This window comes from Numida meleagris, chromosome Z, assembly GCF_002078875.1.
Source record: "Numida meleagris isolate 19003 breed g44 Domestic line chromosome Z, NumMel1.0, whole genome shotgun sequence".
In the NCBI taxonomy this organism is placed as follows: Eukaryota; Metazoa; Chordata; class Aves; order Galliformes; family Numididae; genus Numida; species Numida meleagris.
Window position 1 is genome coordinate 59,216,220 of NC_034438.1, and position 27,985 is coordinate 59,244,204.

Consider the following 27,985-nt stretch of genomic DNA (forward strand, 5'->3'; position numbering starts at 1 on the left):
TCTCCCAACGCTATATCTAAACGTTTCTTGAACAACTCCAGGGACGGTGACTCAGCCACCTCCCTGGGCAGCCCATTCCAGCACCTGACCACTCTTTCAGAAAAGTAGTGTTTCCTAATGTCCAGCCTAAATCTTCCCTGGCGCAACTTGAAGCCATTCCCCCTCGTCCTGTCACTAGTTGCAAGAGAGAAGAGGCCGACCCCCAGCTCACTACAACCTCCCTTCAGGTAGTTATAGAGAGTGATAAGGTCTCCCCTGAGCCTCCTCTTCTCCAGACTGAACAATCCCAGCTCCCTCAGCTGCTCCTCATAAGGCCCGTGCTCCAGACCCCTCACCAGCTTCATCGCCCTCCTCTGAACACGCTCCAGGGCCTCAATGTCTTTCTTGCAGTGAGGGGCCCCAAACTGGACACAATACTCGAGGTGGGGCCTCACCAGTGCTGAGTACAGAGGGACACTGACTTCCCTACTCCCACTGGCAACACTATTTCTGGTACAAGCCAGGATGCCATTGGCCTTCTTGGCCATCTGGGCACACTGCTGGCTCATGCTCAGCCCAGCATCGACTAATACCCCAAGGTCCGTTTCCTCCACACAACCTTCCAGCCACTCTGCCCCAAGCCTGTAGCATTGCCTGGGGTTGTTGCGGCCAAAGTGCAGGACCCGGCACTTGATCTTGTTGAACCTCATCCCGTTGGCTTCAGCCCAGAGATCCAGCCTGTCCAGATCTCTCTGTAGGGCCTCTCTACCCCCAGGCAGATTTACACTTCCTGCCAGCTTGGTGTCGTCTGCAAACTTACTGAGGGTGCTCTCAATGCCCTCATCCAGGTCATCAATAAAGATATTGAAAAGGACAGGCCCCAGCACCGACCCCTGGTGAACACCACTTGTGAACAGTCGCCAGCTGGATTTAACTCCATTCACCACCACTCTCTGGGCCTGGCCCTCCAGCCAGCTCCTTACCCAGCAAAGAGTGTACCTGTCCAAGCCACAGGCTGCCAGTTTCTCCAGGAGAATACTGTGGGAGACAGTGCCAAAGGCTTTGCTGAAGTCTAGGTAGACCACATCAACAGCCTTTCCCTCATCCACCAGACGGGTCACTCGATCATAGAAGGAGATCAGGTTGGTCAAGCAGGACCTGCCCTTCACAAACCCATGCTGGCTGGGCCTGATCCCCTGGTTGTCCTGCAAATGCCGCATGATCTCCCTCAGGACAGTCTGCTCTATAATCTTCCCTGGCACCGAGGTCAGGCTGACAGGCCTGTAGTTCCCCAGATCCTCCTTACGACCCTTCTTGTAGATGGGAGTCACATTGGCAAGTCTCCAGTCTTCTGGGACCTCTCCAGTTGACCACGAACACCAACAGATGATGGAAAGCGGCTTGGCTATCTCTTCCGCAAGCTCCCTCAGTACTCTCGGATGGATCTTGTCTGGCCCCATGGACTTGTGGCAGTCCAGGTGGAGTAGTAGGTCTCTGACTGTTTCCTCCTGAATCATGGGGGGTTTGTTTTGCTCCCCATCCGAGACTTCCAGGTCAGAGAGTAGAGTGCTCTGAGGACAACTGGTCTGGCTTTTAAAGACAGACATCAAAAAGGCATTGAGAACCTCAGCCTTTTCATTGTCCTCAGTGGCCACATTCCCAGCTGCGTCCAGTAAAGAATGGAGATTCTCCTTGGTCCTCCTCTTACTGTTAATATATTTGTAAAAGAGTTTCTTGTTCCCTTTAATCCCAGCAGCCAAGCTTTATTCGAGCTGTGCCTTTCTAATTTTCTCCCTGCACATCCTGACAACCTCTTCATACTCTCCCCGAGTTGCCTGTCCCTTCTTCCACAGGAGGTAGATTCTCTTTTTCTCCTGGAGCCTCACGAAAAGCTCCCTGTTCATCCACGCCAGTCTCCTTCCCTGCCGGCTCATCTTGCGGCTCAGGGGGACGGCCTGTTCCTGCACCTTCAGGACTTCCTTCTTGAGGAGCGACCAGCCTTCCTGGACCCCTTTACCCTCCAAGACTGAATCCCAAGGGACCCTCCCTACCAGTCTCCTGAACAATTCGAAGTCTGCCCTCCGAAAGTCCAAGGTAGCAGTTTTGCTGTCTCCTCTCCTGGTTCCACCAGGAACTGAGAACTCTACCATTTCATGGTCGCTCTGTCTAAGGCAGCCCCCAGCTTCCACATCTCCCACCAGACCTTCCCTGTTTGCGAACAGCAGATCTAGCAGGGCACCTCCCCTGGTAGGTTCTCTGACCAGCTGCAGAAGGAAGTCATCTTCCATACACTCTAGAAACCTCCTAGAATGTTTCTTCTGCGCCATGTTGTATTCCCAGCATATATCAGGGAAGTTGAAGTCCCCCATGAGGACAAGGGCAGGCGATCGTGCAACTTCTGCCAGCTGTTTATAGAACGCCTCATCTGTCTCTTCATCCTGGTTAGGCGGTCTATAACAGACCCCCACCAGGATGTCTGCCTTGTCAGCCTTTCCTTTGATCCTAACCCACAGAGATTCAACGTTGCCTTCCCCAGTTGCAAGTTCAATAACATCAAAACAGTCTCTAACATAGAGAGCCATGCCACCACCCCTCCTTCCTTGCCTATCCTTTCTGAAGAGCTTGTAGCCATCCATTGCAGCACTCCAGTCATGGGAGCGATCCCACCATGTTTCTGTACTGGCAACTAAGTCATAGTTTGCCTGCCGCACAAAGGCTTCCAGCTCCTCCTGTTTGTTGCTCATGCTGTGGGCATTGGCATAGACGCACTTCAGCTGAGCCCCTTGCCTCACCCCTAATCCCGATGCCCGCCTAGGCACACCTCTTGCAGGGCTGGTTTTATCCCCTTCCCCCTTCCTCTCTAGTTTAAAGCCCTCTCTATAAGCCCTGCCAGCTCCTGGGCAAGGATGCATTTCCCCCTTTGAGACAGGACAGACCCATCAGCAGATCTAAGGCCTGGTGCCGAGTAAACCGCCCCATGATCAAAGAACCCAAAATTCTTGCGTTTGCACCAGCCTTTCAGCCACGAAATAAGTGGTAATGACCAGTTCTGATTACCAGTGGTCAATGTAGGACTGAGATAAGCATCTGTTTCCAGTTAGTGTCTCATACTTCATATCTGGTATGATCTTTTATTCTACATGTACCAATAGTATCAGTATTTTTGTGCTTGGCCATGCATCCTCAAAACCTAGAACTGTCTAAAGTAGGACTGCTACTATAAAAAATGGGAATGGATAAGGAATTGCCCCTTATTTTCAGCCTAAATATCCACTGAGGAGGAGTAATTCCTTCATTAATCAACATCTAAATGACAATAACCTCTTGGCTGGAAAGAATGTGAAAATTTCTAATGACACATTCTAACTAAAATAGCAGTCGGCTGCTTTATAACACATGAAAGCGACCAATTATCCTATTCAGTTAAAATAGAAACATATGCAATACAGCTACAAAATGCAAAGCCTTTTATTTAAAATGTTGATGGAAAAACACTGATCACACAATGCTTTTTATATAGACTGTCCCTTGATTTTTTTTTTTTTTTTTTGCATAAAATCCAACATATTCCAAGTAGATTAGGCTAAGCACTATCCCAAGCAACAGGTAAACCCTCCTTACATCCTGTGATTGGTTTTGGCATCACAATTCTAATGAATTTGAAGGAGTTATGGTTTTGGAACTGTGCTACTTCTATTAAAGGAGTATCTTCTTCATCTGTCAATGAAAATGAGGTGTTCGTTTGAAGATAAGAGGGTCAGCCGACATTTTTGTTTAAAAGTTATAGCAAAAATGAACGGGGACGATAAAATTCACTTAAGCACAATATTTTCAATCAGAAGAACAATTTTCAAATTTAGTACAACAAGAGCATGGAAAAAAATTCTGAAATAACTCTTTCTAAAACTGAACTAGGCATTAATAGATCTGTGACATAACACTGTGGATACATTGCTTACCTAAATCTTGACAGTCATACCCATCATGATAAAGACTTAGCTTCAGAGAAATAAGCCTCAAAAAACTGAGTTTCAAAAGAGCCTCAGGACAAAGAATGAAATCTATTTAATGCTTGACTGACCATTCTCTTTTAGGCTGCTGGAAGGTACTATGAACAAAATCAATATTGACAATGCAATGAAAGCAAATCTCTTTACTAATGGAAAAATGAGGTAGCTATACCACATGGACCCAGCAACTGTTTGACTGTTTCCTGAAAAAAAATGCTAACTGTAGTCAAATTGACTTCAGAGAATAAGCAATGATTTAACAATAGATTATTCTCACCTGCATATTGTAGCTAACCATTGTGGTTACTGATGTAATAGAATCTCTAAGCACTTGCAGACTGATTAAAGTTGTTTTCTTATGAGCCACAGCAAAACGAGATCCCAGAGCAAAATATACTAAACCACGAGGTGCATCACTTTCAAGAACTGTTACAAATGCAAATCTGGCGCTGCTGTTCAATGCAGCTCCTGCACTTACAGCATACAGCTCAACAAAAAAATACGTTTCAAATTCAGGTACCTGTAAAAGAGGAATAATTTTTCATATCATTAAAAGGTCTGTTAATTACTTCCAGCTTTAAAAAGTGTATACTTTTTTTGTATGTGCAATGAATTACTTGTACTAATACTTATCACAAACACGTTTCTTGAAATATGCAGTAAGTATACAATGAAGCATATCCCAAAAATAATGCTGCAATAGGCACCACACTATCATGTGCAATACTGACATCTGAGGTTTTCACACGATGACTTACTTGATTGCAGTAAAACAGCTATTTATACATTACAGGTATTGTTATTTTTGCTATAAGACATCATAGTAAACTCTTTCAGAGCTTCACTTTCCAGATTATGGAGTTACATATGCTATACATTTTCTGAGAAATCTGCACTTTCTTTTTGCCTTACAAAAAAACATGTACACGCCTAATTAACTGTGGAAAAATTGCACAGAAGCAATAAACTGGGGGTTAAATAGCAAATACTTTTAATTACGTTGCTGGTAAGTAATTCTTAAGTCATTCTTTACATAGAATCATCTTGACTAACTGATGGCAGGCACTAATTTATTGGAATGCCACAGGAATCTTTTTACTTCCATTAGCAACTGTTAGATCAGCACACACTTCAGCTGCATGTCTCTGCAACTGCTGCACTGCTGTTATCAAAGAATGATGTCTCTCCATCATACTAAACAGGTTCAAAATCCCAGTTTACTCAGCAAAACAACCTGTGATTCACTACTGTATGTATTTTATTCACTGGCTCTTTAATTTAAAAAAAACATCTGAAGAAGGAAGAAGGTTCTCTTCATGAACTGACAATGCACCCTTCTTACTGTTTTCTACTCCTTGCACTACTTTCTCAAAAGCAGTCAGAAAAATGGAGGAAGCCTTTTCTTCTTTTCTGTTCCCCTGCTTCAGCTTTGCCACTAACCTAGCTGCTAGGATAATTCCCTAGGAATTTTCAAACTTTTTGAACACTCTATAAGAATGAGAAACATTAATCCCACACTTCTTAAGAGACTGCTCTATACAGCGATCATTTTATCTTCAATAAAAATTACTGTATGTTGTGCTTTGTGTTAATTAAATGATATCTGAGCTTTTGAGTTCCAGCTGGGCCTCTCAAGGCAGTCAGGCTTACGCATACCCAACTGGCAAATGCTAAATGGTTTCAGTGGACGATGGCTGCTAAACCAGACTTTGCCACTTTCAACATGGATGTGCACAGAGACAGATTTTCAGATGTTCAGAGGATCTTAGACATTTTTATGATTGAATAGCATTCACAGATCATTGTGCGAGATTTAGGTAAAAAAAAATATGCATAAGCTGGACAACAAGTTCTTTGCTGAATGTGATTTTTTTTTTTTTACAGGATATGATTCACAAAAATCACGCAAATGATTGTTTGACAGTTGAAAAATTTTCTGTGTGAAAGTTAAGAATTTAGCATATGAACAAACATTTCAGTGAAATGACTCAGTTTTTTCTTATAGTTCTGTGGAAACTGAGACCTGCAGTTTACTCTTTAAATGAAATACGCAACTCTTTCCTGACTTTTTACCAATCACGATGGAGGCAGTACAAACCTGTAAATAAAAATCTGTTTTCAGAGAAATGTAGTAGATGTCGTTACTATCTTCAATCCATGGCCTACGCATCAGTTCCTCAGTACCAGGGATTTATTTTTTCATCTTGATAAATTACAATTCAGTTACACTGTCCTGTATATAAATGTGCACTAACTACTTACATTATCAGGTTTTATTTCAATTGAGATGTTGCACATTGTTTGACCTGCCATGCAGGTAGTGGCTCCCAGCACAGACACAAGTTCGTTCTCCAAGTTCACACCATCCTTCAGAAGGACAGCACTTGTTTCATTAAATGTCACACGCCAAAAGACCTTCACATCTTCAAATGCCCTATAAGCAAATTAAAAGAATAAACATGTTCAAAACAAACTAAGCATCAAACTGATTTAAGATGAAAAACTCTGCAAATTAATTCCTCTCAAATCTGTATAGATTACAAAAAATAACACAGGAAGAAAATAAAGCAGTGATGAGCACCCACATTCTTCTTGACTTTTCCTTCAGAAAACGTGGTATCAGCTGCAAAACAGACACTGGTGCTTGAAATTCAAGGATGTATTCAGTTACTTTCTTCTATGGTAAACAATTGTCTGGAAAGCCAGTCAGAATCTGACTTTCCTGTAAGTTTGAGGAACATAGAATATTTGAGGATATTTGTTTAAAGTACATATAAATGTACAACATATACATGTGTTAGAAAAAAAATCAGTCTGTGCTATTGAAGATACAAGCATAGTTCTAACACTTAAGCATTGTGTTAATTGCTCATTCAAATATTCATACCTTCTATATACTATGCAGGAAGATGAGAATTTTAATTTCACTTCAACAGAGTAAGTCCTTAACCTAAGCAAAACTTTCACAGCTAGACAACAGCCACATAGTGGGGTTTTCCATTTCTGTTTAATAACAGCACAGTGACAGGCCTAAACACATTAAAGCTAGTTTCCCAAAATCTGGGAAATTATTAAAGGTGCTGAAAGGCAAAAATTATTAAAAAATTCTATGATAACCTCTTCCACATCAGCACCGTTGACTTAACACAAAATGTATGTAGAGAACTTGAATCAGTTGCTGTCTGCACCTGTTTGGTTGCCTTGCAACAGCCAGCAGCACCTCTCTGTTTTCTGAGTCTTCATCAAGTACAAGACCACTTTGTACTTCTGGAATGAATCCCAAAATGCCATTCTGAAGATCACTTCCTATATAGGAAACAGTCCATGACATTCATTAGCTAGGAAATTAAGCTGGGACTAAGTTATATTTTTACTCTAAAAACAAAATAAACATAAAAAATGGATACCAAAAGTATGCCCCAAACCACCAGTACAGGACGCCTCACGACAATTTCTTTTTTTTGGTATTACTATTTTTTATGTACATTCCATATCTATCTCCAACTTCAGATGTTGGCATTTCTACACTTCACATCTATTAACCTTTAGAATTCCTCTGAAAGTAAATTTCTTATGAGAATCCTGGTACCATCTGTGCACCCATTAAAACATTTTCTTTCTAAACAGAAATTGTCTTCAGCGTGCCCCTAGATTGTTGGTGTTGTCATGGCTGGTTATGCTTCTGAGGACATGACAAGCTTCCAAGGACATGACTTCACCTTTCTTATTCTGCTCACCTATTACATTGAATCCAATCATTTCCCCATATTGCTACATTTGTTTTCTCCTTCTCTTTAATTCAGTGTGTGGAACTAGAGAGCTGGAAAACACTGCATTGTTCTCATAAGAATGTAAAGAGCTTCAGCAAAGCAGCAAAAGAGAAAAAAACAAAAAGACAACCAAAGCCCAAAACAGAGCTAACGAAGGGAAATTAATGCCTCCACAGTGTCCTGTAAAATCTTGCTGCTAAAGGCTTTATCCTTAAACACAGTGAGAGTTTACATAAATATTGCTATAAGTACCTACAGTTATTTACTATTACTTAATTCCAATACTTATTTACTGGGAAAAAAAAAATGGTACCTGCAATAATTACTGTTGCAAAAGCAGCAAATCCATATTCATCCTTTCCTTTCACTATCTGAGCTCCATGTTTAGGATCTGAGAGGAAAACATAAAACAGTTCCTGGCCTTCAGGCTCATCATCATCAAAAATTTTTATGGACACCTTGCTTTCTCCTTCTCCATCCAACAAAGTCAGAGAGACTGACTGTTCCTCAAAATCTTCTCCTTCCATTGCCCATGTAAAGTTTGATTTTCCATAAACATTTTCAAAAGGATATAAATCTACTCCACTCTGTGCACTTACTCCTCCAAAGGTTTTAATGGTTACTTCAATATTGCCAGTAAACCCGTGGGTCCTTCTGATATTAATTATCACTGTGTTGGAGGTATAATTGTTTGCATCTTCTTCAACATAAATAAACTCTGGCCCCAAACTGAGTATTCCATGAAGAATATCATTAGCCAGGATATTAACTGTTGCAACACTGAAAGCTGGATTTAAACGTGGACTCCAGTCAAGTTTAGCAGGTTGAAAATCCAAAATTTCAACAGTAGTCAAATTTACAAAAAAATATTCCTCCATTTCAGAAACAGTGTCATCAATTATTGGTATTTTTATCATGGCATTTGTTTGAAAATGTGCAAATATAAGCTCCCCATTATGAATAGGCCTAAAGTCCTCTAGTGGTTTGGCACTTCCCGGAGTGGTCTGATACGTCAATTTAGTGACATTACTTCGAAATCCAAACAGTTTTTGGACATGCAGTGTGACTGACTCAACATCTTCTTCAACTGAAATGAATGTTGAGTTAAAAGCAAACTGGAATATCCCCATTGGCTCAATTTCAGCTATTGTAAATCCTGATCTGAAACAGAAAAGATATTGAAAGTTGAATGATCAAACATGAAATAAGAAAATTAAAAGACAGAGAATAGCTTCCGGTGAACAACCAATGAAGGCTGTAAGAAAATGAATTAAAAGAAAAAAATTGTAACAATTGAGAGAAGAAATAGCAACTATACAAGGTAAGATGTAAAGAGATTCTTTGAAAAAAAAGTGTTGAATTATTGTTGAACAGTCTTTCATACGCTTAATACATCCTGAGTTAACAGAGAAATACCAGTCTTAACTGTAGAACAAACTTCCTGTACAAAGAGAAAATTGTGGACTAGACTGATGATAGCAGATCTACCATTTTTGCCAGGGAGCAGACAGAATCTATCTGAAGACTTAATTATGGTGGCATTTTGAATTACTAACCATCCCCTCTCAACTCACTGTAGTTTTTTCCATATTTGAGTACCATTAGTAAGTGTCAGTTTGAACTCTACTATGCTCATATGAAATATATACCATTCTTATGTGGGAAAAAAAAATGCATAGAGCTGAAGACTCTGTTAATCTGCTTCCAAAAAGGCTTTTGTTAAACTCTGGACCTTGCATTTCTGCTGTAACTGACCCAGTATTCAGCACCATAGGCTACCAAATAGCACTACAATTACAGTGTGATTTTCATTAACAAACTAGACACTTTTCATCACTAAGGGACTCAAAATTATCAGCTTTCCCTCCAGTGGGATCTAGTTTTCTAGAAAACATCATTCTCAAGATTTTTAATTCACATGCTAAATAGGTGCTCTGAGGACAGCAGTCCACAGAAGATACAAGCCTAGGAGACTGGGTCTGTCCAGGGAGCTTAGCCATCCAGTTCATTCTTTACTTCCTTCTGACTTGCCGGTATAATTGTAATGTGGAGAAGCAAATACTTTTCTCCATACATGGTGTAGCTATATGTCCATTCATTTTATACCACTTTTAGCTATCAATAAATAAGGAAGAATGAAAATAAAATAATTTGAAGAATAGGTAACAATCTACTTCAGATGGAAGACTACATTAAATGAAATAGTTCCACTTGTAAGAACAAAAATATTTTTTAATATGAAGCATCTTTTTGAACATTTTTTTGTTTCAATTTCTTTGAAATAGCATTTGTTACCTAAGAACATCTTATTATGGATTTTTAGGGAGACTAATGAAAACTATTACAGTTGTTTTCATTCTTCAGCTTCCTGGCTAAAGTTGTCGATCTTGGTTCTTCGTTTTCTCAACTGCCCCTATGATTTGAGACACATTCTGGACATCCTGGATCCTCCTGGCATGAAATAGACCAGAATCTGAGAGAAGCTTCAGTTCTGGTAAGGTCAGATATGTAGAACTGAAACAAGATTTGTGAATTTATCAAAAAAGGCACTAATCTTCCAACCTGTCTATAACTCAAAAGTGGTTTTTCTAAGGCATATTGCTGTATACAGATCATAATTCTTACAGCATCTGTGAAACTAAAGACTTTAAGTAATAACCTTACCTCAGCTGAGCCCCACCAGACACATTGCTGTTCACTTCTGTTAAAGAGATGGCAAATGACTCACATTTATTTATGTTTGGAGTAGCCTGAAATGAGATTACTTTACTTTTCTCACCAGAGGAAAATAAAACAATACCTGAAGTAAAAGAAAGAGAAGAGAAAGAGCACAGTTTAAAGTCACTAAATAGAAACTCTCATTCTACCTGGGTATATGCTGAGATAGGGCCTGTAATCACAATTCCACTCCACTTAGCAAGAAGAAATTTGGTTAACGGTCTTTCCTACACAAAGTTGTCCACCAGGACATAGCATTATGCTTACCTCACAGACAGGTACCTATGACATTTAGTTCTTTCTCTACTCATGAAATAAGCATATTGCTTACAGATAAAAAAATCAGACCATACAATTCCATTCTAATGACACTTCATTAATACAGGAAATATGTACAGACACCAATAAGTAAAACAGTTATGTAATTGTCATACCTCCTTCTTCAGACAAGCACTTACCAAATGAAGGAGTAATATTGCCCAGCTGAATGAAGTCAGTGATTAGTTCTGGTGGGTATCCTGAAATCCAGTTAACTGTTACAGAGCCATAAACTCCTTTTCTGGTTATGACAGCCTGACCTGTCCCTGCTGCAATATCTGTAAGTTGTAAAATCACAGATTCAAAGCCAACCTGTGGAAACATAACAGATATTCTTATAGAAAGTGGCTAAGAATAGGTAATAACATACATGCAAGCATACTATATATTTTGAAATGGGTATTTCACAATCATTTTACATGTAGTTGTGATGTAAGTTTGGAGTACAGGCGCAGATACGCACATGCAAACAATTCCTTAACAAGTCTATGACAATTCTGCTAAATCTAAGATTTTTGATAATTAAATCTCAGAGAAAGGAACCAATATGACTCATATTTCACTACTGAAAACATTAAAAGCAAAACATAACAACCTAACAGTCCATCCTTGACGTTCACAGTAATAGCTACAGTAGTGTATATCTATATGTGTGTGTGTATCCACAGAGATAGAATTATTTTGTATCCAGTGAAAATAAATTGTTGCTGTATGATATTGTTAATAGAATATTCTTGCTAGCATAATCTACTTTCCTTTAAGCAGAAAATAAAGTTAAAAGGATAATTCCCACATTCTAAAAGCAATAACTGGATGAATATTGCCAGAACAATACTGACAGTGGACAATATTGATAGAGATTTAAGTTTAATTAGAAATTAAAAGAAATATTAGGGCTTTAAGACAAATAAAATTACTTAAAACTAAAAATATGAGAATTCCATTGTCTTTGCCTGATACATAAGAAATGGGTTAAAGAGCATATACCGTAATAGAATAGGCAAATTCTCTTTTCTCACTGTCATATAAGGTAGCTAAAGTTAGAATTTCTCACACTGTGATTAGCCAAATGTGTTGCCAATTGCATTAAAGAACAGCATGATTTCCACCTCTTCTTGCATATACTACTATGTAGTTACTGTTATCTACTTTCGCGCTGCTGTACTTAAAGGCACGATTAGTTCAGAACTGCTTCTTGTCTTTTAAATCTCAGCACTTTCATTTCATGTAAACAAAAAAAATATACGAGTTCTGCTCTGAAAGCAATGCCTCCTATTTTATTATGTCGGCCCACAATATTAGAGGCGGATGTCGGTCGTATGGCAGTAGAGGTTCAACTTTCCCACCAATATCCTGCTACCTGTTATTGCTACATGTTATTGTGACAGATGGCAGCAGAGGGGCAGTCTGACAGAATGGCATCTGACATGGAAGCATTAATGAAGCAAAGATTTGTTACTGAATTCTTCTATCAGAAAAATTGGCACTCATAGACATTCATTGACGCTTGCTGAACATTTATGGAGACCAAACAGTGGGTGTGAGCACAGTGTGGGGTGGGTGGTGTGTTCAGCAGTGGCAACAGTGACGAGAAAGGCAAGCCACATTCTGGATGGCCATGCACAGCTGACACATCACAAAATGAACAGCATCTCGATCAGCTCATCAGTGCAGATTGAATAATGACAGTGACTATGTTGAAAAATACTGTGTTGCAGCTGAGAACTTGCTATATCAAAAAGTGCAATTGTGTTCTTTGTATCTGTTGTAGTTTCCACAGAAATAAATAGGAGGCATTACTTTCAGAGTGACCTGCATAAATTAACTGTAGTATTTACACTGATTACTGTTGCTTTAAATATATATATATCAAAATTATTGGTTGAAGAGATATTTTCATGCAGTATTAACACGTTTCTATAAAAATTAAAAAATATGTATCCAGAAAAGAAGTACACGGCACAATAACTACAGAAGTCTTGTCAGTCATTAAACTGGTTGCAATGAAAAAAAACTTTAAGGAGCAAACTAAATCCTAACTGCTCTTATCTTTTGTATGCAGTGTGGTAGAAATGTTATACTGCAGCCTGAAATATTATACTGACCTGTGAATTGGCAGCTTCTGCAGGAATAAGCACAACAGCTGACTTTGCTTTTCCTAATATTTTAGGCACGTCCTTGGCACTTTCCCTAACCAGGCTTACATTAATCAGTTCCAGAGTAAAATTCAAGCCCAATAAAAGGAATGCCTTTGAAAAAGAGAAGTTAAATTGAAAGATAGAAAATTAATTCCAGAAAAAGCATGATAGCCATCAGTTCAAAAAATTACGTAGCAGACTGATGTGCAACTTTTGTTCTACTTACATACAAAAGCAGTCCTTTCAAGACTAGCATTTTATTATCTTGCTCAGAAGAACTATAGATAAAGCATCAATGTTGAGAATGCGATTAACCAGCAGTTTGTTGTACTGTGAATTTGCAAAGCATTTATTGCCATTTTAATAAATTGTAAATGGAAAAGCGCGCCTCAGCTCACTTTTCATCTTTCTGATTCACCACACTGTGAATGTAACTCTGTAATAAGTATACCAAATAACCTGGCAATGCTGACAACAAATATAACTGCTGTTTTATACGTCAGCTGCAACAGATGACTACTGACAATCCAAAATGGAAACCTGAGAAAGTTCTTTGATGCGTATGATAAAAAAATATAGAAATTATAATAATGAAGATCACTGATGGAGACAAACCAACTATATGAATGTATGCATAGCAGTGATTTTGCAAGTATCATCTGAAAACACAATATTTAACTCCGCTTCTAACCATAAATGGGAGATTAATAAGGTTTAAAATGTTTTCTTTGCTCTTTCTTCATAGTGGATACTGCTGAGAGTCTAGCAACTCATTCCAGCACATTTGTATTGTGATTAAGACAAAACTAAACACTAGACATCAAAGGATCTAAAAGGATAATACAGACCTGGCTGCTTATTGGCACTCTTTTCACTCCAAAGCTGGCACCATCTTTTATGGTGAGGTATCCCCTTTCATTTTCAGGTGCAATTAGTTCTTCTTCTTGATGAGTCAAGATGTGGTATTCAGTGACCACCTCTCCAAATGTCCCAGCATGCCGAGTTACATTAATCTGAACATACCGATCAAGGTTTCTCTCTACCAATACTGACTGTCGATCAGAGTACAAGGCAAACACTCCATGGGGATCATCATTTGCAAAAACACTGATCTTTGAAATTCTTTTATCTTCATCTAAATCTGCTCCACCTTCTACTGAAATCAGTTGCACTATATAGTTCTCATCTAGTTCTGGAACATCATCAGGTAACAGGTAGATAATTATTTCTGCTGTACTCTGCTGGTCAGCAATGACAACAGATCCCTCCGTTGTAAGAAAGTCACCTGTGATGTCAAATTCACTATGTAACTTCCAGTAAACCTAAAATGAATGAAAAAATGCAAAAGACAACAAAATTACACACAGAATCACAAACATACATATACTTTGAACCATGTTTAAAAATTGTTTCTGTTTTTTACACCATGATATTTTGCTGTATGTCCTCTCTCCAAGATTCCTCACAATAGAAAGTGGTCAAGAATCCTCATTTAATACAGCAGATTCTTTCATTAATTGGAAGAAAATAAATAAGTAAATAGCAATTAAATAACTGTTAAAACATAGACTTAAAAAATACTTCAGCTAAATAATATTGTGAGCGGTGGTTCAAAATAGTTGAAACTTACCTTTTAAATACAGCTGGAAGAAAGGTAAATTTTGATGTTCTCAAAGAAAGCTCACTATAAAAATACACTCTCCTCTCTCAACAAAAGCACAAGGGAAGATAGAGAAAGAAGAGAGACAACCACAATACTATATTTCTTTTTTCTCTATCAGTGAGGAGACTGAATACGACTTTCCAAACCACAGGCACTTAAGCTGAACTCCTTGCTAGGCTCAGTCTGAAAGGCAACATTACAAAAATGAACTGGAGCAACAAACAATTGAAAGAAACAGAAAAAAATACTCCATTTGTTCTCTATATGTTCACACTGATAATTTCAGATTATACTGCTTATTCAGAAAACAAATAATAAAAATACCGTTATGTTTCCCAAAGTGCCTTGAACTCGTCTGAGAAACAATGTAATACTTTGTGGTCCTTCCACTGCTGAGGGCTCTGTATAGTTCCTCTCAAATAATGACTCAGGAGCAAACTGTACAATTCCATTAGGATCACCAAACTTCTGTATCTGTAAACAAAGCAAACAACAACAACAAAATCAGAAACGTAGACTGAACTATATTCTTGCTAAAATTATTAAGTTTTCATTGTTGAATGCTACAGGGCATGTATCTATTAAACTCTTCCCATTGAGTTTTCTCTTACGATTCCAGAGTTCAGTAGCAGTTAACAGAGTTAACAGGTCTAACAGAATAGCAGATAACAGACACTGTGAGTACAAGAATTAAAAAAAACAGCATACAAGAGCACCAGGATATCAGAAGGGAGTGATATTAAGCACACATGCATTCATGCACACAAACAAGATTGTTTTAAGAAATCTGTGGATGACTTGCTGATTTGCAAGTGCAAGCTCTAAATTAAATAAGAATCAGAATTTGATGTTGTCAATAAATATACAGACATCTTTGTCTTTGATTAATTGAAGCTTCATATGAAAACAAAGGGCAGTGACAACGATTCTGTCCACTTGAGCCTCACTTTACCATAAACAACTTATACACTGTAAATGGTTAAAACGTATTTGAGAGAATAAATTAATTTTGAAAGAACTTGGAAAGATTATTCCATGGAGATAAGATATTAAGACACAGCAGAGAAAGCATGAGTGTCCCCTTTTCAGTTTTCAGCAAACTCTGAACTGTCCAAACCTAATTGGTGGGATCAAAAGACATAAGCAGACAACTGTATTTATAATAAATCCTTGCTGCAAATTTATTCTAAAATTTTTACCATAAATCCAGTCTAGCCTCTAAAGCTTCTTTCTGTATCTTCTGAACACCTGGAGAGAAACTGAGGGAATGGTACACAGAGAGAACTAGCAATCCGATTAGTAAATATTTTGATTATTTTTGCATTCTTACTACACTGATATAGTTTCACCAGACATAAAGGCTAAATAAAGAATCAAAGACTTCTGCTTTGGATTAGCTCTGCACAAACACTAGTGCCTACAGGGAAAACAATTCATTGGTATGCAGTGTGAAATACGGTATGCATTGGTACACATTTCATTTCTAGAAATAAACCTAGGTCTCTGAAGGAGAACCTGTGGAAAAAGGAGTTAAATCCATCAATACATTACAATATAGGCCAGAAAAGACAATACAACCAAATTTACTTTTTATTTTTGTTGGCTTCTTATAAAAGTCTTGTATATAAATCCTTAACTGCAGTATCCCTAGAGCAAATATTTGCCCTTGACAGCTTCTCTGCCTTACTTCTCTGACTATCTGTCTTTCACTGTGAATTTCTCATTTCATTTATATGTGCTAGTGGGAGGAGAATTAGAGGTCAAAATGGTGAACAGTTAGGAATCAAGATCCACCCATGCTCCCACCAAAGAGAACCACAAACTTCTGCAAGGAAGAGAGCCAAGTCAGGGCTCCTACACAAATTTTTACTGATATTGGCAACATTTTCTTAAGAACTGAAGTCACACCAATACATGGGAGTAGAAGAGACAAGAAAGCCAAATGACAAAGCACGCAATCCATATGATTAATTTTTAAAAGTTTTGCAGGATAAATACCAGTATCAAGAAAGGTCTCAGAAAACAGAAAAGTGATAATGACTTACTATTAGCGTAATGTTGTTTGCCTTAGGATCTATTTCTGTTTCACCCTTCACAAGGCTCAGTCTAATAACAAATATTTCCTGAACTTCAATTTCTTCATGAGGATAGATTTGTAGATGAATAGCTCTCAGACCTCCTTCTCCTTCTCCAAAATAAAATGATCCATTCACAGGGTCACCAATATCACTATTCAAAGGAGATAAAACCTCTTCTGAATTGGGCCCTAAAATGTCCCAATTAATCTGTGGAAGATATCAGTTTCAGAATAAGAGTGATGCTATGTTATAGTAGGCCCCCAAGAGTGAGAAATGACAGAACACTGTAAGTGAAATAAAGTTCCTTAATCTGGTATGTAACAATGTTTAAATCTTGCTGGTAAAAATGAATCACAAAATATTAATAATGAATTGCATGTAGGAAGTTAAATAATCCTTTGGAAAGATAAGCACAACAAATTACAAAAGGAAACTGTAAAGGGTTAACCACAATGCCAATTTATTAAAATCAATATATTAATAATATATATAAATAATTAGAAATCAAATTTCTTTAGAGCACGTAATGGGAAACACGCAGGCCAGTTGTTAATTCTGCCCTTGTCCAGATTTTTTTTGTGAAGCTCCCCAAGTGAATGAGTATTCACTCCCCATGAAAGGTAATATTTGACCTAAAATGACAAACATTTAATAGTCTGCAATAAAAGTTTTAAATTCCTCAAATGATTTTTCATACTTTTGCAGCCTGACTAAAAGCTAGAATACTTTCAAAATTTCCTGTAATTATATTTGCTTTTGTGGAGGCCACATTCTGCACTTTTAACATCATTTTTATTTTGATCACTTTAATTTTTTTGTTTCCTTAAATGACTTCTAGAGAAAAAAAGTCAAAGAAAACTAAGAAAATTTCTACATGGGGAAGAGATTTTCCAGTCATTTGTCAAGACTACAAAAGGCTTGCCTTGGTTCATATTTATATCTTTCTTTATCAGTGGTCTGGAAACCTAGAAAATTCATAATGAACAATTTACTGAAAAAAAAAAAAAAAACAACCACTTTGAGGAAGTAATTCAACTAAATTAAATGAAACGTGTGGTATATGATATGAACCATGTTTCTGACAGGATTGGGAGCTAGTTTAAAACACCAGACCATAATAAAAGTTAGAAAGAAAGAAGGAGAAATAGAAGAAAAGTTTAATTATATTTTTTGCTACACTGCAACTATATGCAATAAAGTCACAGTAAAAAGCTGTAATTATCCCATCAGAAGTCAGTCACAAAGAAGCTTTTGAAGGAAAATCCAGGAGCTTTTTGACCTAGCAACTGCAAAGCAACCAACATCTCTGACAGCCAGAGCCTACCTGTGTGTCTCCGAACAATCTTCCAGTTCTTTCCAGCACCAGAGACACTGTCATGGGTGTATCTGGATTGGGAAGAACAATTTGACTTTTGTTGAGAAATCGGACAATCCCCTGGGGAGAGTCACTTTTAGCAATAGTGATCTGGCTCACTAGGTGGAGTCCAAGGACTGCTCCACCAGTAGCTCCTGTCAGCTGGATTTCAAATTGCTCTGCAAACTCACTGTATGAAAAAAAAAAAAAAAAAAGGAAAAAAAAGAGAAAAATTATGAGAAATCCCTTCCCCCCACTCCTCCCCCACAAAAAAAAGGTAATTCCAAATATACTTTATTCAAATATTTCAACTATGGAGCTCTCTGAATATCTGAATATATGCAGAAGTCAGCTCAGTGAACTTACAACAGAAGATTCCTCCCTTTTACAATGAATGGTGATAACTGAAATAAAAATAATACTCTACTTCCCATTTATGTTAAATACCTAATACCTAATAACTACCTAATAATCTGATAATCTAATGAAATGTCTATGTTTCATACTGTGAAACTTTAACAGTTTCTCTTTTTAAATTTAGATGCATTTTTCAGCACTGCAGCAATTTCCTTTTTTATTCCAATTCTACATATAGGTATACTGCTCATGCTAAAAAAAATGGATTACTTAACAGTAATTTAATGATAAATCATCACAAAAATAAATTACCTTTCTTCATCATCAGTAATAGAGATGTAGATAAAAGTCTGGTTCTGGCCATGATAAAATGTGACTGAGTCATTATGGATTATATAGTCAACACCATTGGGAAGTGCAGAAATACTTCGAGAAAGAAAATCAGCTGTTACATAGCCATAAGTTCCACGCTTCCTCACAACAGGAATCATGATTACTCCAGCATCTTCCTCTACTACAAGAACAATTAAGAAAAAGATACCACAGATGGTTCATGTCAATTTTTTTAGATATAAAGAATTGTATACTGAAGTCTGTTTCTTTCTGCACTCAAAAGAACTTTCTGAAGCTTCTGTGAGCATTACTTTTGAAAAATGAATACTCCACTTCTAACAACATTTTAATGCAAGCAAGAAATTGTTTCTTGTAGCACAGTAATACATTCTTCTTCATCTAAGGACTTCCTCCGCTATTTTTCCATTTAGATTTTTAGTTACTGATTAAAGGTAATGTAAGCATCTTCTATCAAACAACTAAGTAACAGGAAAAAAAAATATCTTACTCTGCTATAAAATCATTTGTATGAATGACTGGTTATTGTTCCTTTAAAAGAAAAGTTTACACTTTAAGACACTTCATCATACTATAGTAGCTCATTTTATCTTCAATGATTATGTAGAAGCAAATCTTCAGGACTATGGAAAAGTCTTCTACTGAATGTGATAAATGAAGAAAATTTCAGATAGGTTTTAAACACTTAAGCAGAGAGGCTATCATCTTGGGAACAGCTTAAAATCAAAAGAAATACCCGAGAGCAAACTGAAATGGAGCTATGTATGTTGAGAATCTACCAGAATAATGACAAGGAATGAAATTATTTTAGCTGATATGAAAGGTCAGTTCATGATTTGATATTTTTACGGTCTTCACGGGAGCACTAAGCAGGTTTCAACTATTATTCAAACACATACTTATCAGGTCAGGTTAGTCATTATTTTTCAGTGACAATACACACATAAGAAATATCTGAGTGAAACAACCATTACATCTTCTTATGGTAATTTCTGCTTAGAAATACCGAAGTAGTTTCAGCATCACTGCTGATTGACTCAAACACAAATTGAGAATATTCTGAATACAGGAGACTTGCTCTTACGATGAAAGACACTGAAACATGTAGTAATCCTTTTCTCCTTGAGAGTCCCCTCATTCTCAAGTTTATTGCCACAGGTACAGAAGTAATACAGTCTGCACAACCCTGATACAGTGACAGAGAGTATGAAGAAAAATTGCTGAAGAATTTACTTACAGTTGCTTATATAGTTTGTATCAAAACTCAAAGCAGATGTTGTAAGTTATCTCAAAAATTTATGTCTGAGTCACAGACTTATCTTATAACTCACACTGAAAACTTAGAGTAAACTAACCTTGTAGAAGGATGTACTGTGGATCAAATTCTATCATGCCTTCTGCATTGTCACTTTTTGCTATAGTTACTCGCACTGTGGATATATTTCCTATTATAGGAGGTTGATCCACCTGTAGGCCATTTTCTTTGACGGTAAAATCAAATCCACTTTTAAGAACACAATAAAAAGAATTAAAAAAAAAGTTGTGAAAGTATTAAGATGTACATGTGACAATTCAATGATTACTACAAATACTTTTATTTTCTGAGAGTAATCACCAAAGTCTTTTTGCCATATTTTCTGAAAACATCATATGAAAAAAAAATAACTGTTTACCTCCAGCAACATATATCTTCCATTTTTTCTTCCCCATGAAACTCTAGAAAATATTAATGAGGTTATACTCTAAGCAGATTAACCATCTATTAATAGTGAAACCTACGCACTACACATGACAACGTGCTTTAAAAAAGATGCCTTAAAAACTTCAATCAGGAAAATCTTATCTAGTAATTGTCTGTATAGGTCATTCCTATTGCTAATATCTTACATGGCTATCATAATGACCAGTGTTTGTACCTCTGCTGGAATCCACAACTTACATGATCTTTCCTAACAAAGTTACTGTAAATACAAAATTTTAATACAGTTTGTTGCGGGAGATACAAATGAAAAGAGCTAGTGGGTTGGAATTTTTAAAAATATAGTTCCACATCAAAGTAATTCCATACAGTGCAAAATTCACATATGCCACAGTTGTGTTTCTATTCTACATTATGTGTTCATAGAATCATAGAATCATAGAATTGCTCAGGTTGGAAAAGACCCTCAAGATCATCAAGTCCAACTGCAACCTAACCATATTACCCTAACTCTAACAGCCCACCGCTAAATCATGTCCCTGTGCACCACATCCAAACAGTTTTCAAACACATTCAGGGATGGTGACTCAACCACCTCCCTGGGGAGCCTGTTCCAGTGCTTAACAGCCCTTTCTGTAAAGAAGTTTCTCCTGATATCCAACCTAAACCTCCTTGAGGCCATTTCCCCTTGTCCTGTCACCTGTCACCACTGAGAAGAGACCAGCCCCGCTCTCACTGCAATCACCTTTCAGGTATTTGAAGAGAGCAATGAGGTCTCCCCTCATCCTCCTCTTCCCCAGACTAAACAGCCCCAGTTCCTTTAGTCGCTCCTCGTAGGGCATGTTCTCCAAGCCCTTCAGAAGCCTTGTTGCCCTTCTTTGGACCTGCTCCAGCACCTCAATGTCCTTTCTGTACTGAGGCGCCCAAAACTGAACACAGTACTTGAGGTGGGGCCTCACCAGTGCAAAGTACAGGGGCAGGATTACTTCCCTAGTCCTGCTCACCACACCGTTCCCGATCCAAGCCAGGATGCCATTGGCCTTCTTGGCCACCTGGGCACACTGCTGGCTCATATTCAGCCAACTGTCCATCAGCACACCAAGGTCCCTCTCCGTCAGGCAGTTTTCCAGCCACTCCTCCCCACGCCTGTAGGGTTGCCTGGGGTTGTTGTGACCAAAATGCAGGACCTGACACTTGGCCCTATTGAAACTCACAGAGTTTACCTTGGCCCATCGTTCCAGTCTATCCAGGTTCCTCTGTAAAGCCTTTCTACCCTCTGGCAGATCAACACTCCCTCCCAACCTGGTGTCGTCTGCAAACTTACTCAGGGTGCACTCAATCCCCTCATCAAGATCATTAATAAAGATGTTGAATAGGAGCAGCCCCAGTACCGAGCCCTGGGGGACACCGCTCATGACTGGCTGCCAACTGGATTTAACTCCATTGACTGCAACTCTTTGGGCCTGGCCATCCAGCCAGTGTTTCACCCAGCAGACCGTATGCCCAACCAAACCATGGGCAGCCAGCTTCTCCATGAGGATACTGTGGGGGACAGTGTCAAAGGCTTTACTGAAGTCCAGGCAGACCACACTGACAGCCTTACCTTCATCCATTAAGCCAGGTCACCTTGTCACAGAACAAAATCAGGTTTGTCAAAAAGGATCTACCATTCATAAACCCATGCTGACTGGGCCTGATCCCCTGGAAGACCTATAATTGATCAGTGATGGCTCCTGAGATTATCCGTTCCATAACCTTCCCTGGCACCAAGGTGAGACTGATAGTCTATAGCTACCACGGTCATCTTTCTGGCCCTTTTTGAAGATGGGAATCACATTTGCTAGTCTCCAGTCAACCGGGACATTCCCTGTTAGCCAGGAATGTTGAAAGATGATGGAGAGCGGCCTGGTAACCACATCCGCCAACTCCCTCAGCACTCTAGGGTGCAATCCATCTGGCCCCATGGACTTGTGGGTGTCCAGCTTGTGGAGCAGGTCCAGAACGATCTCATCGTGGATTGTGCATGGCCTATTCTGTTCCCCATCCCCATCTGCCAGCTCAAGGGGCTGTGTGCCCAGGGCGCAACTAGTCGTTCTATGAAAGACTGAGGCAAAGAAGGCATTAAGTACCTCAGCCTTATCCTGATCCTTGGTCACCATGTTGCCCTCAGCGTCCAACAAGGGATGGAGATTCTCCCTAGCCCTCCCTTTACTGTTGATGTATTTATGGAAATATTTATTGTTGTTTTTCACCTTAGTGGCCAAGTTCAGTTCTAGCTGGGCTTTGGCTTCTCTAAGTTTTTCCCTGCACAGCTTCACTACTTACTTGTAATTGTCATAAGTTGCTTGCCCCCTCTTCCAAAGACCATAAACCTTCCTTTTGTTCCTGAGTTCCAGCTTAAGGTCTCTGTTCAGCCAGACCAGTCTTCTACCCTGACAGCTCGTCTTTCATGACTTGGGGATTGTCAGCTCCTGCACCATTAAAATAACTTCCTTAAAGTATTCCCAGCCTTCCTAGGCTCCCGTGCCGTCCAGAACTGCCGCCCAAGGGACTCTCTCAACCTTGGTCCAAAGGAGGCCAAAGTCCACCCTCTGGAAGTCCAAGCTTGCAGTTTTGCTGACTCCCCTCTGAGGTTCAACAAGGATTGAGAAGTCTGCTATTCCATGATCACTTTGCCCCAGACGGCCTCCAACCTTTACATCTCCCACAAGGCCTTCTCTGTTAACAAACAGCAGGTCCAGGATTTTGCTTCCCCTTCTTGGCTCCTTCACCAGCTGTGTCAGGAAGTTGTCTCCCATGCACTCTAAGAATCCAGGACTGTTCCCTTTCTGCTGTATTATAATTCCAGCAGATATCTGGGAAGTTGAAGTCCCCCACGAGAACAAGGGGTAGGGGCCTCAAGACCTCATCCAGCTGTCCATAAAGTATCTTATCCACCTCTTCGTCCTGGTTGGGTGGCCTGTAGCAGACTCCCATGATAATTTCAGTCTCCTTTGCTTTTATTCTAACCCATAAGCTCTCAACCCTATCATTACCATCATTAATTTCCATACATTCGTATTCTTTCTTCACATAGAGTGCTGCACCACCACCTTTCCTGTCTTGCCTATCTCTTTTGATAAGTCAGTAGCCATCAATCACAGTATTCCAGCTGTGTGTGTCATTCCACCACATTTCTGTGATGGCAACTATATCATAGTTTTCCAAACGCACAATGGCCTCTAGCTCCTCCTGTTTGTTACCCATGCTGCGTGCATTGGTGTAGATGCACCTGAGCTGGGCCGCCTTTTGAGAGGGAGAAGCCCTAATACTCGCTTGACCATACTCAACTGTTTCTGTAGCCACCAGCTGCACGTTTTCCCTTCTGTTCCTCCTACAAAAAGGTGTGTTGTCCTTCTCCTTCACCCCACAGGACTGTGGGATCTTACTAGGGAACCCCTTCGCAGAAGCACTGGCACATTACATAAAGGCTTCTTAATAGTGATTCTGGTTTCACTCCCATCCCCCTTCATAGCCAGTTTAAAGCTCTATCAATGAACCTTCACACAAAGAAGAATCCACTGCATCATGAATAATGGGCTCTAGTTTTCATTTGTGCACATGAAATGAAGATATACAGCAGTTTGAGACATTGCATATTAATGGAAACCTATATGCAATTTCATACAATATGAATCATTAGTCATTTAAAATTAAGACATTACATTAGTCTAATAGTGTTTTCAGATATGAGTGAAAAGTGAGATAGCACCTAGATGTCCAAGAATGACAGCTATACTTACTTTAATATTAGACTTCATTATTGCAAGTGCAAAAACACGATTTAAAACAATAAATATCAACTTAATGAAGAAAGTGACTATGTAATTGCAGCCAAATATGGCAATACTTTTAAGAGTTATTTTAACACTCCTTTACTCTGATTTAGTACAAGGATTCCAGCACATCTGCTCCTTTATCTTAAACAATATTCATTTATACTTTTGACAGGCTGCAAAGAGATGATTAACTATATACAGTAAGTAAAAAGGAACAGAACAGGAAAGTATTTAGCATGCAGACTTGAAAATCCCATATTGTTTCACCTGCTTGAAATGCAGTGCTGAATTCATTGCTTTGCTGTTTGATTTGGTAGAAAGTGTTCTTTGTGACACTTCTAAACCACAGATAGTATTTATATCTCAGTAAGCATGTCTCAACTAAATAACCATATTTTACTTGTGACAGAATGTATAACAATCTTTTCAACACTTGTTTCTCATGCATTCAAGAAACGAATGCCATGTATGGACTCTTAATCAGCAAAATGTTCATGCTAATATTAAGAAAACTGAGTTCCTCATTTCTATCATGATCACTGTTACAGCTGTCTTACAAAGTTTTACACGTTTTTCAGCTTGTTAGCAATCTTGTGTGCAACAGGCTATTTTTCTTTACCTTCCTTGGAGTTCCACTTTGGTAATCATCACTGAAAAGTCTTCAGGACCTTCAGGAATGTCATCATCATTAATTTCAACCAAAATCATTTTACTCTCCTCATCTGGTTCGAATAACAACTCCCTTATTGTGAGAGTGAAATCAATTCCCTCCTCTGCAGTTCCATTTATTATCTGAAACCAAAGACGCACTTTGCCATAGCATCCTCCGGAACGCACAATGGTGATGTTAACCTAAGGGGAAAAGAGCACTTATTAAATAAGTAAATAAATAAATAAATGAATAAGAAACTTTGCTCTTCTATTACAGTTGCTTTCAAAACTGTACTAAAGGTATCTTTTCAACAGGTTCATAGATAACACTTGTTTTTAATAAATACAGTACATATGCAGCCTAGCAGATGGCACTCTTTCTCAGAGTATTAAAAAGTCCAAAAGTCATGATAGAGATTGTGCTATGATAAACACAGGAAATCTTTGATTTACTTTTCTTCTGAAGTTAGCAAAAATACTGAAATCTTTGAACATTTTACATAGGAATGAAGTTTAATCTAATACCCATCTTTCTTCTTCTGTTGTTTGTAGTAATTCTCTTGAAAATGTAAACTCTCCATATGGAAGATCACTGGCAGCCATGGTAATATTTGCTATGTTGCTAGATTCATTTATAAGTGCTCCATCACTGATTCCAGTTAGTTGAAACTGGTAGTAATGCTTCTCCTCGGGATGGTTGTCATCTAGAGCCTAGGGAGGAAGAACAATGAAAGCTAAAAGGATCTAAAAATTTCCAGGGAGACAGGTATAATTAGTTTCTAACCAAGATAATATCTAAATAAAAGGAAGGAATCAAAATAGCTACGGGTGTAAAATCTCTCTTATACCTGTATTAGAACAACTGCTGCAGACTGTCTGTCTCTCATTGTCAAGGTTCCTGATATCTCAGTAAATTCCGTATGATGAGGAGGTGTTATATTCCAATATATCATGATGTCACCAAAAATCCCTGGTCCACGTGTCAGGCTGCAGGTAAGAACACAAATACAGATTTTATTTTCTGCCTTTAATAGTCAATATCCAATCCAGAGAAAAACAGTATATCATACTGTTGCGCACAAGAGAAATGCTATTAGCACTGTGAAGATTTGAGTTTTAATGTATTAGGTTACTATTAAGATTTTTACAATTCTTTCTTCAAAGAGAGAACATTTTTGCAGTTCTTGACTCCTACACTGTATATTCTGACCTCCTTTAAAAACACACTTCTAAGTTTAAAAATAATTCTCATTTTAGAAGAGATAATAACATAGAGCAAAGAAGAAATGCTTGAAAATATGGATTTTCATTGCTTATGATAGTGTCCTTCATTTGGAAAAATGAGAGATGCACCTACCTAATAAGAGCAGTCCCATTATAATTGCCAGAAGGTTCTCCAATCAGAACATGCTTGAATGAATGAGCTATTCCAACCACCCCAGAAGCTCCCTCATCACCCAAAACAATGATAGTGGCCAGACCTACGTAAAGAACAAAGCTTCTAACAGTAAATATTTTTTTTTAAATGTACAACTGAAAGTTAACTTATGATCACGTGAATTTTAAGCACTGGCTGTCTAGAAAGCCTGCAGTAGCCCCACCCTTTAATCTTCAGAATTTGATAAGATAAGGTCCTCACCAACCTGGTTTCATTGGGAACTCTCCTTTAGTATGGTTTTCCACTAGATGACCACCCTGCATGGTCCCTCACAAATAAAACTAATCTATGGTTCTTTCAGATCTGAAGCTGGGTTTGACTGTTGCTTTTTGTTAAAGAATTCTTTTTGCACAATGCTAACTGTTTGATGTTTCTGTATTTTGTTTATTTTTCTACACTTGAACACAGCAGTTTGTACCAACAATTTAGAACAAAAAACTGTGACCTAAAATTCTCACCCATTTCTTCAGACAAATACATAATTTATGAAAAAAGACTGACATTCCAAAAGAATCAAAGAACCCATATCAAAGAACATTCCAAAACTCAACATACATAAGCACCGCAGTCTAATATGAACAGGCTTACTAGAATTCTCATACAAAGTGTCTAAAAACAGAATGTAGTTAAATAATTATTTACCATTTACAGGGGATATCTCTGCATCACCAGCAGAGACTAGCTGAATGGTAAATGTTTCATTCCCTTCCAGGATACCATCTTCTACTGCACGTATAACAATAAACTTCTGGGTTTCAGCCTAGATCATGTAAAGACCAGAAGATATATGTATTTATGTATATAAAGTGAAACTAAAAAAAATACAATATTACACTATGCAAAAAACTACTTTTCCTCAACAAACCATGTTAAGTATGCATATGCTTGGTATATTCTGAACCTTTTTTTAAAAAATAAATTCCTGGTTTACCTAAAATGTTTTCTCACAGATTAATAAACAGTATAAAATGCCACTTAAACATTACGTCCTATCCCAGAAATGCTCTGGATACTATCAACTGAATAACAACTGGTATTATTTTTAAATTATATTCACATGAAATTTTCAGCTTAGAGCAAACATATTCAATATAATATGCAAATTCTATTATTTAGATTATGAGTAATAGATCATAGCAAATTCCTATCCAATCCACATTTTGACAGTGGGTAAATGCTTTCAGAAGAATATTGGAAAAAACATTTATAACTTTAGTAGACCATATGAACATACCTCTAATCTTATATGCATGCATACAACTTAAGAATAAGAACTTACATAAGAATATAAAGTACTTTCAGGCCTATCAGAAGAAATGGGCCAGTAAAATGAAAGTAAATCTTTGCCCAATACTTGTGTCTAACAAAAAAGTTATATTTCAGCAAATTAAAAGAAATATTAGGAATACCTATCTATTTAATGCAAAGTAGCTTTGTAAAGACAGAACAGCTTATACCTTATTTTAAAACACATTTATTCATTAAATATTTACAGTAGCCTATAAAATACAATATTAAATTAACAATAGCTTGATAATATCCAATATTTCATCTCTTGTTTCAGTGCTTTAACCTGATATGAAACTCAAAGACAGATAAAACTGTACAACTGGAAAATCACTAGGGTGACTGCTACTTCTTTT

The 27,985-nt window shown here is 38.1% G+C and overlaps 1 protein-coding gene across 1 annotated transcript in view; it reads right to left on the reverse strand.

Annotated features, from left to right (window-relative positions):
• Positions 1 to 27,985, reverse strand: part of ADGRV1 (adhesion G protein-coupled receptor V1) — a 257,698-nt gene that overhangs the window by 140,596 nt on the left and 89,117 nt on the right. The window contains exons 60-77 of the mRNA XM_021381087.1: positions 26,985 to 27,102; positions 26,262 to 26,385; positions 25,753 to 25,891; positions 25,430 to 25,615; positions 24,873 to 25,105; positions 20,092 to 20,240; positions 18,698 to 18,899; positions 17,999 to 18,218; positions 16,642 to 16,881; positions 14,921 to 15,070; positions 13,782 to 14,255; positions 12,901 to 13,044; positions 10,936 to 11,107; positions 10,424 to 10,559; positions 8,073 to 8,920; positions 7,178 to 7,295; positions 6,252 to 6,423; positions 4,267 to 4,509 (exon numbers count right to left, since the gene is read on the reverse strand). Coding sequence (XP_021236762.1) covers positions 4,267 to 4,509; positions 6,252 to 6,423; positions 7,178 to 7,295; positions 8,073 to 8,920; positions 10,424 to 10,559; positions 10,936 to 11,107; positions 12,901 to 13,044; positions 13,782 to 14,255; positions 14,921 to 15,070; positions 16,642 to 16,881; positions 17,999 to 18,218; positions 18,698 to 18,899; positions 20,092 to 20,240; positions 24,873 to 25,105; positions 25,430 to 25,615; positions 25,753 to 25,891; positions 26,262 to 26,385; positions 26,985 to 27,102 — 4,068 coding nt within the window. The remainder of the gene's footprint in view (positions 1 to 4,266; positions 4,510 to 6,251; positions 6,424 to 7,177; positions 7,296 to 8,072; positions 8,921 to 10,423; positions 10,560 to 10,935; positions 11,108 to 12,900; positions 13,045 to 13,781; positions 14,256 to 14,920; positions 15,071 to 16,641; positions 16,882 to 17,998; positions 18,219 to 18,697; positions 18,900 to 20,091; positions 20,241 to 24,872; positions 25,106 to 25,429; positions 25,616 to 25,752; positions 25,892 to 26,261; positions 26,386 to 26,984; positions 27,103 to 27,985) is intronic.